The 11,599-nt window shown below is 45.2% G+C and overlaps 1 protein-coding gene and 1 long non-coding RNA gene across 3 annotated transcripts; one reads left to right on the forward strand and one right to left on the reverse strand.

The window, feature by feature from the left end:
- Positions 1-1,301: 1,301 nt before the first annotated feature.
- Positions 1,302-9,568, reverse strand: LOC108249131 (transmembrane protease serine 9-like). 2 transcript variants are annotated; one of them, XM_017438309.3, is made up of 10 exons: positions 9,489-9,568; positions 7,702-7,722; positions 7,395-7,554; positions 6,147-6,415; positions 5,863-6,014; positions 5,488-5,782; positions 5,146-5,317; positions 4,625-4,878; positions 4,445-4,539; positions 1,302-3,471 (listed from the first exon to the last, which is right to left on the reverse strand). In XM_017438309.3, the coding sequence occupies exons 1-10, from the start codon at positions 9,541-9,543 to the stop codon at positions 3,289-3,291; spliced, it is 1,656 nt and encodes a 551-aa protein (XP_017293798.1). In that variant the 5' UTR covers positions 9,544-9,568; the 3' UTR covers positions 1,302-3,288. The 2 variants fall into 2 exon arrangements, with proteins under 2 accessions (XP_017293798.1, XP_017293797.1); XM_017438308.3 differs by having other exon boundaries at positions 1,302-3,650.
- Positions 9,569-10,286: 718 nt separating this feature from the next.
- Positions 10,287-11,116, forward strand: LOC108249137. The gene is made up of 3 exons (XR_001809189.3): positions 10,287-10,442; positions 10,557-10,651; positions 10,851-11,116. It is a non-coding gene; the product is annotated as an uncharacterized LOC108249137 (long non-coding RNA).
- The last annotated feature ends 483 nt before the right edge of the window (positions 11,117-11,599 follow it).

The following is an 11,599-nucleotide window of genomic DNA, read 5'->3' on the forward strand; positions in this document are numbered from 1 at the left end:
CCAGCACAAACCCCTCCCCCAGCACAAGCCCCTCCCCCAGCACAAGCCCCTCCTCCAGCACAAGCCCCTCCTCCAGCACAGGGTTTTTGTAAAACAGCAGATCATCATCTTTACTTGCAGCTAAATTCAAAGGCCAGTCACAAAATCTCTCCACTCAGCTCCAACTTCTGCTTTAACGACTCGACTCCAGGTTAATGAGCAACCACAACCAAACCTGAGGAACCTGCAACAGGAAGCCATGAGGGACAATTTAAAGGTGCAACAGCTTCAGTCATTTCCAGTTCAGAAGAACCAGTTTGTTCTGTGTGGAAACTGGAAAACAATAACAATATCTTTGCAGGAAAAGTGATTACCTGGCAAACCACCTCACCTGTGCAGGTGTTACTGTAACAAGTCACCGCCTCTGACTGAACTCAACACTCCTGAAAGGGAACCGGATCTCCCGGTTCCACACTTTACGAGAACATGACTAAACCCTGACGAGAAATGAGCTCAACAACAAAGTTCTAGACACAGAACCGAGTCAGGACGTCAGGATATAAAAAATAAACTAAAATCCTTGTTGATGAACGTTTTACATTAAAACACAGATTTAAATAAATCACTTTCTTCTGCTTCCAGCATGATTTGTTCTTTCAGTTTAAAATAAATTTAGTGTTATTAATACAGCAGTTCATCCGAAAAGATCTCCTGTGTGACTCATCCTGGAGGAGCTTCCTGTCTGTGAGATCTTTACCTCACACCTCCGGGGGGGTCGGGACATGGGATCCACACGGGCCAAGTTCAGGACCTCTTTTACTGATGCTGTGGCCTGAAGCTCGATGGTATCTGTCCCGGCAGCAACCAAAGGATGATGGAGGCCTTCAGGTCTTGGCTGTCCCAGAGGACTCCCAAAGCAGCTGACAGGTCCAGGGTGACCAGAAGGACTGCAGCTTCTGTGGTTGTGGATCAGAACCTCAGAGAGACCATGAAGAAGGACTTTTGGTTGGCCTCCGATGGTTCCCAGTGGAGAGCGTGTTCCAACCCCAGGAAGGTTTTCTCTCGGGTGTTCGAAGCGAGGCTCCGACTGATTGTCAAACCTCAGATCCAGGAGGAGCAGTTTGGCTTTCGTTTTTTAACTTGGATGAAAATAACAAAACCTGTCTCCTGTCAAAGCTTTTATTTTGTAATAATCTTTGCAGCTTTATTCGGTTGTTGTTGTCCGCCAGGAGCCAAGGTCCCTCCTCTGTGGGGGTTTCTTCTGCAGAAACGCTTCGACTTAAAACAGAAAATATTTATTGCATAAAAGACAGAACAAGCTCTGATTTTACAACGTTTATTTTTAATCTTCACACACAGGCATCACGTCTGACTCGTTAGATGAAGCCACATGAAACATGTAAAATTATATAAAATAATATCAATACACAGTGGTAATACTTTATCAATTCACAGTAACAGAAGACAAGTTTTTAGTTTTACATCACTGCTCCTCATAAAGTTTCTTTTCTTCTTCCCATAAAATCTAGATATAAGATCTGAGTAGAGTGATTGTTTATAGAAGCAATTATTAGACTGAAAACATTTTTATTTTTGTTTAGATGATAAAAAATACTGTTAATGTACTTCATGATCCCAGTAAAGAAACACTAAGTTCTATATCAAATATAAAAATATCTGCGTTCAGGAACAGTTATGTCCTGCGAGGTCTGACGATAACTTTGATGGACTTCGTCCAGCCGTTGAGGTCCAGGTTCTTTTTTTTTGTTACTTTCTGTTTATTGAGAGTTTTTCTTTTAAACGAACACATACAAACTCAGAACCAAAAAAACAACTGTCGACAAGAGAAGTTAGTCAGAATGTGAGTATGTTAAACATATTACAGGTGAAAACCGTAAACAGATATCATTTCCATTTTTTTTGAGCAGCTTTTAAGTAACAGAGGAGAGGGAGAGTATACAGAGGGAGATTATTCATCGCTCTCTAGAGATTTAGTCCATTTGCTCCATCTCTTTTTATAAAGGTCCGGTTGCAGTCTCAGCATGAACGTTAACTTTTCCATTTGGTGGGTTTCTTCCACCAGTACCAGCCAGTCCTTTAACGTTGGTGGATCAGGTTGAAGCCATTTCCGAGTAATCAGTTTCTTGCCTGTAGCACTGAAGATTTTTAATAAATATTTGTCATTCACGTTTAGGCCTTCAGGAACAGCTCCGAGTAACAGTAACATAATGGGTTGTTGGAATTTAAGACCCAAAATTGACTCAATCTTCCCCAGAACATCCTTCCAATAAGTCTTTATCTTAATGCAAGACCAGAAAATATGGGAGTGATTTGCCTCTGTGACCCCGCACCCCCTCCAGCATTTAGATGCATCAGGGTTTCTATAAGGCTGCTGCTTTGGTGTTCTAAAGAAACGTAACAAATTTTTCCAACTGAATTCACGCCAATGGTTTGAGGAGGATGTTGTAGCAGCGGATTCACACATGTTGTCCCACTGCTTTTGTGATATTTCAATGTTCAACTCTTTCTCCCATCTTTTCCTAACATAGTCTGTTGAATTTCCTTTGGATCTCAACAATCCCTGATACAGTTTGGAAATAGTAATCTTGCCAGGCTTGGAGTAAGTCTGTGAAACCAACTGAATTAACTCGTTAGACTCTGCGGTACAGGCTTTCAGAATGTTTGCTGAAATATATTGTCTAAGTTGTAAGTATCTAAAAAAATCCCCTTTTTCTAAATCGTGTTTTTGTTGAAGTATTTGAAAGCTTGGCAGTGACTTTTTGTCCAGTATTCGAGGTCCAGGTTCTTAAACCCAGCAGATCTGCAGCCCAGGGAAACTCCTTACTGGCTGTAATATGTCCGAAGGATGGAGAAGAAAACAGATGATCTGAGCCATGCGTGCAAGGCGTATAAAACAGCACAGCAGATGAATGTATTTCCCATTGTTCTCAGGATGGAGCCTGGTCCAGTTTTAGTAGCAGGGTCTAAATCCTGCAGGTTTCTGGTTCTTCCTCTTTGGTCAGATGGACATATATCAAACCTTTGGGTCCGTTTTCTATCTTTAGTTGAATTCCTGTTGTTCTATTGGTCGACTTATTCAGACCTCAAACCAATGAGGTTTTAGTGTTTTCTCCTCATTTTAAAGAAACCCAGCTGGGTTCAAGTTAACCTGTGACACTCAGTTTCGTCAGAAGTAAAACTCTTTTTTAATCAATGCCTCAGATCTGTGTGAGTTTAACCAAAACCAGATAAACAGTTCATCACCTGACAGTCCAGGAATAGAAAGTCTCAGCATCTTAAAGCCAACTGTCATGGTGTAGACCTCTCCATGGGAAGGCTTGGAGACATGAGATGAAGGTGAGAAGATGGATGAAGAGGAAGAAGGGGGAGCAAGAGGGCGTGACCCCGCTTGTTATCAAGGTGAAACTGGGAGTGGGAGTGGAGGAGGCCTTGGTGGTCATTAGGATGGTGCTGCTGATGGAGGAGGATGTGCTGGTGGAGGGTGGAGACAAGAATCCGCTCAGTGTGTCATTCAGGAAATCCTGAAAATTACTCAGGTTTTTAAAGACCATCCTTTTATCAGTTCGAATATTTCTGCTGACGATTGGCAACACGACCATCTGGAACCAGTACCCCTTCTGTTTACACATTAACGGACCGCCGGAGTCACCCTGAGCCAACAGAGAGAAAACTTTATTCTTCAACAAATCGTTGGTGTGGAGTCTCAAACATCCAAGGCACGGTTTAAAAAGAGGCAGCTGGACTTCTTCTCTTGTTTCTTTAAGACCTTTCCCCATCAGGACTGAGAGGTGAAACATCTTCAAGAAACAAGAAAAGAAGTCCAGTTGCTTCTACTGAATCACTTAGGAGGACTGCAACAAGTGGCACCACTTAGACCAGTGATGCAGTGAGTCTCAAGGACCAGGAACAGAAGTTTAGAGCCGTGGTCTCCATCCTGGTCCTCAGGGCCACCATCCTGCAGGTTTTACCTGTTCCTCTGCTCCAACACACCTGATTCAGAGGTTAAATGACCTCTTCTTCTTCTGCAGAAGCCTGTTAATCACCCACTGATTCAAATCAGGTGTGTTGGAGCAGAGGAACAAGGAAAACCTGCAGGATGGTGGTCCTCCAGGACCAGGACTGGAGACTCCTGGTTTAGAGCATTAAATCAGTTAGTGAGTGGGATTATATTGAGAATACAGGACTGGAAACTCCCGGCTGTTTCCTAGAGTTTTCAGTCTGTCTTTAATAGAAGCAACGCTGCAAAAACCTTTAAAGTTAAAGATGTTAAAGATCTAAAGGTTCTGAGAAGGTTCATTAAAGTCAGATTGTTGCCATTTTTCATCTGGAGTCATACTGGATTTAAGGTTAAAGAAACAACTGAAATACAGTTTCATAATGTTGGAAGAAACAATAGAAATGTATTTATCAGCCAATGGTGGATAATCTTAATGTCATCACTCACCTGCTTCAGTGCAAACTGTTCGGTACAAATGCTGTCAGCTGATGCATTCCCACAGTTCACCACCGAGGTCTGGAACTCCTGCAGAACTTGTTCCTCTACAGTTGGGAATAATAGCAGTGATTAGTTCTCCTGTTTAATAAGGTCCTGTTCTGAGACAGTTCGGATTCTCGTGTCAGTCACCTCCTCCTCCCCCGGAGCTCCAACCAGCAGCCCAGCATGTGGATCCTTCGGGGAAGGTTCTCTCGGTGCCCAGACAGATGGGCTGGATGTAGTTGTTCAGGGGGGGTCGGGCTGACAGCTGAAGAACCGCGATGTTGGACCCCGTCAGGTTGCTCAGGGTGATATTTGTCACCTTCAAAGTCACCTCAAAAGGATTTGATCCGTTCTGCTTCAGACGACCCAATATGACCGTCCAATCAGACGCGTTAGGAGAGCTGAGGGACAGAAGACGGTCTGAATTAGCAGTGACTTCAATCTGCAACAAGTCCTGTTGTTTCTTTCTGGAGCAAGAGGGACGTCTGGCCATCTTTGTTTGAACCGTTTCCCCTTTGACCTGGTCTTAATAAGCAGCAGGTCTAAGACTGAAGTATCCAACTGTTACTGGATGACATTATTGGTGGACAGCGGATAATAACTTTTTATAAGACCAAACTGACCAAACCCCCGTCAGTATTTACCCATCAGCCTCAGCTGTAACTCACCCTGACAAGCAATCGGCGTCGCTCAGGACAAAGTCCTCAGACACCAGCGTCCCACCACACACATGCTGTCCGTGTTTCTGCAAGCTCGCTATCCACGGCCACTCACCAGCCTTCACCCCAGAACCTCCACCAGGTCTATCAGAGTTCAGACGGACTTGTCCACAGACCACAGCTGGAGAGAGAAACGTACGGGAAACATGATAACCGATCCAAACACAACTTCCTCTCAAGCTTCCAAAAGTTCCCAGAACAGTCAGGTTAAATGTTGGAGCAAGTAAAATTTAAGATTATTTCATGCATTCAATTTTTATTTTCCTAAATCCTAACAAGACAGGTGCTCACCTTCAGGTGTGGTGGTGGTTGTGGTGGTTGTGGTGGTGGTTGTGGGAGTTGTGGTGGGGATTGGTGGCAGGCCTGTACAGGAAACACTGAGGTCACTGTTGGTCCCAGTGGATGTGAAGGTGATGAAGCCCGGCTGGTTGCTGGTAATCTGGCTGTTGACCCAGTTCTGGTACTGGGACACTCTGGTATAGACTCCTGGAATATTCGGCCGGGCACAACCGACTCCAAAACTCACGACTCCTGCCTGAATCCATCGACCACCCTGCTTACTCACCATCGGACCTCCTGAATCTCCCTTTAAGATCAGAAAGATTTAGTTTAGAAGGAATCTTTGCAGAAAATAGAAATCTGCTGTAAACAGGTGGAGGTGATCACCTGACAGGAGTCCTTCCCTCCCTCAGTTAACCCGGCACAGATCATGTTGTCGGTGATGGTGACACGTCTACTATTGTAGTTACAGTAACACAGTCTGTTTCCCACAACTGGAACCTCCACCTCCTTCAGGTTATCAGAAAATGGAGAATTGTCTAAGGAGACACAAATCCAGTGTGATCATCAGAGTTTGATGTGTTTCTCTACATCAATAAGGTTAAAATTTGACTGCACAGAATGCCACTTTTTTTGGACAATAGTTGGTTTTCAGTCACGTTTTAACCCACCTCCCTCTCCAACGTTGCCCCAGCCGGTGACCCAGGAGTTAACGCCGCTGTAGAAGCTGCTGTCTGAAGCTGCCAGGCAGACGGGGGAGATGTAGGAGGTGAAACTTACTGATGAGGACAGCTTCAGGAGGGCGATGTCGTTGTTACTGGTTACAGAGTTGTAGTCTGGATGAACAATGATCTGTGCTACTGTACGAGAAACTTTATTTGGGTTGGATCCCTGCAGACTCTGAAGACCCAGAAACACCGTCAGCCCAGCTGGGTTTCCACTGAGTCCATCATGAAAAGAAACAAAAACAGAACATTTTAAAACCTTGTCCAGGTTTAGATTGCAATAGATTACATTATATTGTGTTAAAAAAACACCTAGTTTACTCTATTTTTCCCCTTCACTTCAAACTTGGGTCCTCTACCCGAGGACTGGAGCTTGATGGTTCTGTGCATTATTTTAGATGTTCCAGCTTGATGTCATCCCTGTAGAGGAGCTGGCTGATGACTGCTCCACTTTGGAACCAGCATCCAGAGCCACTCTTTGCAACCATCTGGCTGAGGGGTTCAGGTCCATGCAGAGCAGGAGTGGGACAGAGCATCACCTTGGTTTATGCTGCAGGTGGCTTTGAATGGTCCTCTAGAGTTGTCCTCCACATTCCCACTGAGTTCTCAGTGAAGACTCTTAGTGTTGATGTTATACAGTTTAAAGCCCTCCAGCATCCATGTGGGGGGCATGGAGTCAGAGGCTTTCCTGTAGTCAGTCCAGGCACTGCACAGGTTGGTGGGTCTGGTCTTACAGTTCTGTGGACCAGCAGCTGGTGGTGCTTGGCTCCAGTTCCCTTCTGTGCCTCGCTCAGGTACCGACCCATGAACCTGTTCATCTTAGCCGCTTTGCTGCCTGACAGGAGCCTCCATGTTGTACAGAGGCAGGTGATTGGCCGGTAGTTGGAAGGAATTGCCTCATGATGTGTTTTTGATGCTGATGAGCAGGTTGTGGGTTAAACTTTGCACACTTTGAGTCATATTTCATAATTACTCACTTTAGTTTGCATATGCTAAACATAATTGTACCTTTGTTCAATAGTATTACTTCAAGTGAACTGAGGTTTTTTCAGACTGAAAGGACATTTTAAAGGTCCTCACATCGATCCGTAGCAGCTCTTTTTCTTTTTGATTGTGAACAGTAGTTGACTGTAGTTCATAGATCTGTTTTATTTATTTATTTCCTGAGCGGATTGGTTGTCTCATGTTGCTCACCTTGGGATGCAGTGAGCAGCAGTCAGGACCCACAGGTTGTTGATCAGAGATCCTCCACAGAAATGTTTTGTCTTTTGCAGACTGACCTGCCAGGGCCAGCTGCCTGCAAGAGCGTCCTGGCCTCCAACGATCCTGGTGTTCAGAGGAGGTTGACCACAATCTGAGGAGAGATGAATCTCTGGGTAATCCAGAAAGGGTGCTACAGCAGTAAAAGTAGTTGCATGATTTGCCTGGATGCTGATCTGATTTTAGAAAACTCAGAATATGAAGACATCATGAAGCTGTCAATAAAAGAGATGTTACTTACCAGATATCTGTGACTCAGACTCTGAAAAATAAAAAGAAAGAAACTCCTAAATACCACACAAATCTGCTGATATTTATTATTATCATTATGGTGAGTGCAGTGACTGTGGATCATCTGGATTGTGCATAAAGAGCATAAACTAAGTCATTTCAGACCAGTGCTGTTCATTCAATCACTAGTTAGACGATTAAAACATTTGTAAGGAGCTACAAAACAAGGATGTTTTATTTTGGTAAAGCCTGTTGTGCCTCACCACTTCAGATCATGGCATGATGACACCAACAGGACCACATCATCTGCAAATAGCAGGGATGGCATCGTGAGGCCACAGAATCAGACCCTTTCTGCATGAAGAACTGTGACAACGAGGAGCACCGGCAGAGTCCAGCTCTCACCCTGAAGGGGTCGGACTTACTGCCGGCAATGAAACTTTTTCACTGTTTGTGACTCAAAGGCCCATATCAACAGATCAACAGACCAATCCTATAGTCATGGAGCACCCCCCACAGGGTACCCAGAGGAACACGGTTGAATGCCTTCTCCAAGTCCACATAACACATGGTTGGGCAAACTCCCATGCCCCCTCAAGGTCCCTAGCGAGGGTAAAGAGCAGGCCCAGCAATCCACAGCTGGCACAGAACCTGCATTGTTCCTCCTGAATGCAAGGTTTGACCATCAACCGGACTCTCTTCTCCAGGACCCCTGAATATACCCGACGAGGGAGGCTGAGGAGTGATCCCCCTGTAATTGTAACTCACCCTCCAGCCCCCCTTCTTGAAAAGGGGAACCCCACCACAGCCTGCCAATCCAGGTGCACTGCCCCCGAGGTTCATGTAATGTTGCAAAGGCGTGTCTACCAAGATCATCCAACATCCAGACCCTTGAGGCCCTCAGGGTGGATCTCGTCCACCCCCGAAGCCCTGCCGCCATGAAGCTGTTTGACTACCTCGGTGAGCTCAGCCGTGGTTATGGACGGACCCACCCCAGAGTCTACAGACTCCGCTTCGTCTATGGAAGATGTATTCCTTCCATCGCCTGACGACATCCTCATCCTCAGCAGCACCCTACCTTCACTAAACAGTGTTGGTAAACTGCCTCAGCTACCTTTCCAGAATCTTCTTGGAACCGACTGAGTCTCTATCCAAAGCTTCACCAAACTTCTCCCACATTCAAGCCTTTGCCTCAGCAACAGCCAGGGCTGCAGCCTGCTTGGCCCGTCAGTACCCCCCACCTGCCCCGGTACCAGCTAACAAGCCCTCATAAGATTCTTCAGCTTGATGGCCTCCCTCACCTGGGGAGTCCTCCACTGTGTTCAAGGATGGCTGCCACCTCCAGTGTTCTAACATTGTGCTAAATGATCACAACTGTATGCGAAACCTGCCGAACATCCATCCATCATGGCTCAACGGTTTTACCAGCGTCACTGAATGGACTCCATACAAAGATGATTAAAATCCAGACTGTGACCGTCGGTAGCTCTGACTTAGCATCAGCAGATCAGTCTGCCAGCTGCTCAGTGGGTCTCTTTTATTGGTACATGCCAGACGGGCCAAATAATGTAGATGGGCCCATTACCGGCGGTTAGAGTTCTGGTGCAGTTTCTATGCAGTTCTGATACAACAACAGACTGTAGAAAAGCATTAGTATCTCCAGACTCTGTTTGCATTTCAAAAATCTAACCCTGACTTTTTAAGAGTTTTTTTAAGAGTACTTTGCATGAAAAGCTTTATATTTCTGTAATCTTCCGTCTTGTTAAAAAGCTGAAAGTGATGCAGGTGTGTTCTTACCTGTGGGCAGCAGAGTCAGAGCAGTCAGAACTCCGATCACCTTGAAGAAAGCCATACCTGTAAGTACACCTGAGCAGATGTGCTTGGGTTTAAATACGCTTCCTCCTCCACATTACATAACATTCACCATTGTTATATAATTACCTGCTTGACTGCATGCCCAACTAATCAACTTAACTTTGTTTATTATTGTTACATATTTGAATTTAGTTTATTTTAAAGAACAAAATAAGCTCTAACTATAGGCTAAGACTTGATTGTCGTGCTGTCTTTAACATAAAAACTAATTTTACTTTTTAAGGAAAGAAGAAGCATGCTGGAAGCTCACGTTCCTGCACACGGGACATGTTTACAGGAATGACATTAGAGTCGTGCTGGAAGAACAATGGAAGAGGAATTCAGAGATCGAGTGTAAATTCAGACGTCTGCTTGTTTTCTGTTTTCTTTACGACATTATCGAGAAGTGAGGACAAAAAATTCCACACCGGTTCATCTCCTGGCATTCTCTCTGTTTTGTTTCTTTACGACTTGAAATTTAACAGATTTGTTTTTTTTAACTGACAGAACATAATGACCACTTTGAAGCCGAAAGATGTTTTTTATGATGAAACAGGAAATAAGACAAAAACAGAAAACATCCTTAACCAACTCTATCCTTCTTTCCTTCAACTCTGACCAGTTTCCCACAGCATGATGCTGCCACCACCATGCTTCACACAAATCTTCAGGGACAGATGAGACAAAACTGGAGCTTTATGACAACAAGTCCCATCAGCTGTGTGTCCACAGACCCAAACCAGAACCAAAGAACAGAACCCTGAACCTACAGGGGGACATGTTCTGGTCCTGAATCTGTTCAGGGTCCAGTGAAACCTGAAGACCATCAGATGTTCTGCTCAGAGTCAGAAAACTCGGTCTCAGTCTCAGCTCACGGGTCCAAAACACCAAGAACGGGTCAGAACCAAACATTCTGATCTAAATACTTTTCTTTACTGAAAATAGTCCCGTGACAAACCGTCTCACCTGTGTGACAATTAATGTAACCATAATAATATAATCATTTCACAGCATCTGACTGAACCCACAACATTCCAGCAAGAAAACTGGATCCATCGGTTCGAGATATTACAGTAATTGGACCAAACCCTGCCAAGAACAAACAGGTTTGTGATGAGATCACTGCACATACGATAATACTTCAGATTTACTCTGTTATATAATCACCTTCACAGATAAATAGGACTATAAAAACTAACAGAAATAATCATTTTATTGATGTACAGCTCACATTAATAATCAAGTTTATCTTCAAAAATTGTTCCACTGCTGTCATTTATTAAACAACAATTATTCTTTTTGCAGTATTTTAAATCTGGAGGCAGCAGCTGGAGCAGGAGGCCCAGAGATCCGAGCTGTGGAGGCGCAGAACATAACAGAACCCCGCTCAGCCTCAGGTCAGGGACAGATCCTCCCCAATCCGCCCCTCCAGGTCCAACTGTCCTCACCCAGGTGGGCACTGAAGACCCCAACTGGAGCACCCCCCCACTAAAGCCTTCACGAAGGCCGGGTGCTCTGAACTGCAGTTTGACACAGACAACAGTCAGAGCCCGTCCCCCCACCCATCTACAGGGAAAACATCAGCCCAGCGCCTCTCACCACGAGCTTCTCCACAGTGGAATAAGGTCCCGCCCCTCTCAGAGATCGGGGTGAGCCCGCCCGATCTCGTCAGAACCTCTGACCCTCATGCACAAGTTCAGGCTCCTTCCCCACCAGAGAGGTGCCATGAAATGTCCCAAGAACCAGCTTTGGTCCGCCAGGGTTAGAGCTCCAAGGCTGCTGCCCATATCACCATGCACCCACCTCCTGCAGGAGGGGAGCCCCTGTAGGTCATTTTCTTTGGGTTTCTTAAAAAAGATTACAGCCGAGGAACAACTTCTGCAGACAAATGTTCTGTAAAGAAACTACAGCTGAGGAGAGGAGGGAGGAAGAGGAGGAGGAGAGGAGGAAGAGGAGAGGGGAGGAGAGGAGGAGGAGAGGAGAGGAGAGGAGGATGAGAGGAAGAGAGGTGAGGAGAGGAGAGGAGGGAGGAGGGGAGAGGAGAGGAGAATGAG

This window comes from Kryptolebias marmoratus, linkage group LG12 (genome assembly GCF_001649575.2).
Source record: "Kryptolebias marmoratus isolate JLee-2015 linkage group LG12, ASM164957v2, whole genome shotgun sequence".
In the NCBI taxonomy this organism is placed as follows: domain Eukaryota; kingdom Metazoa; phylum Chordata; class Actinopteri; order Cyprinodontiformes; family Rivulidae; genus Kryptolebias; species Kryptolebias marmoratus.

Bases quoted from the DNA above. Each gene is read 5' to 3' on its own strand.
- LOC108249131 (XM_017438308.3), bottom strand. From the start codon at position 9,543: ATGGCTTTCTTCAAGGTGATCGGAGTTCTGACTGCTCTGACTCTGCTG. The intron at 7,555-7,701 runs GTAAGTAACATC...ATCTCTCCTCAG, and splicing joins GTCTGAGTCACAGATATCTG to ATTGTGGTCAACCTCCTCTG. The intron at 4,540-4,624 runs GTGACTGACACG...TCCCAACTGTAG, and splicing joins GAGCTCCGGGGGAGGAGGAG to AGGAACAAGTTCTGCAGGAG.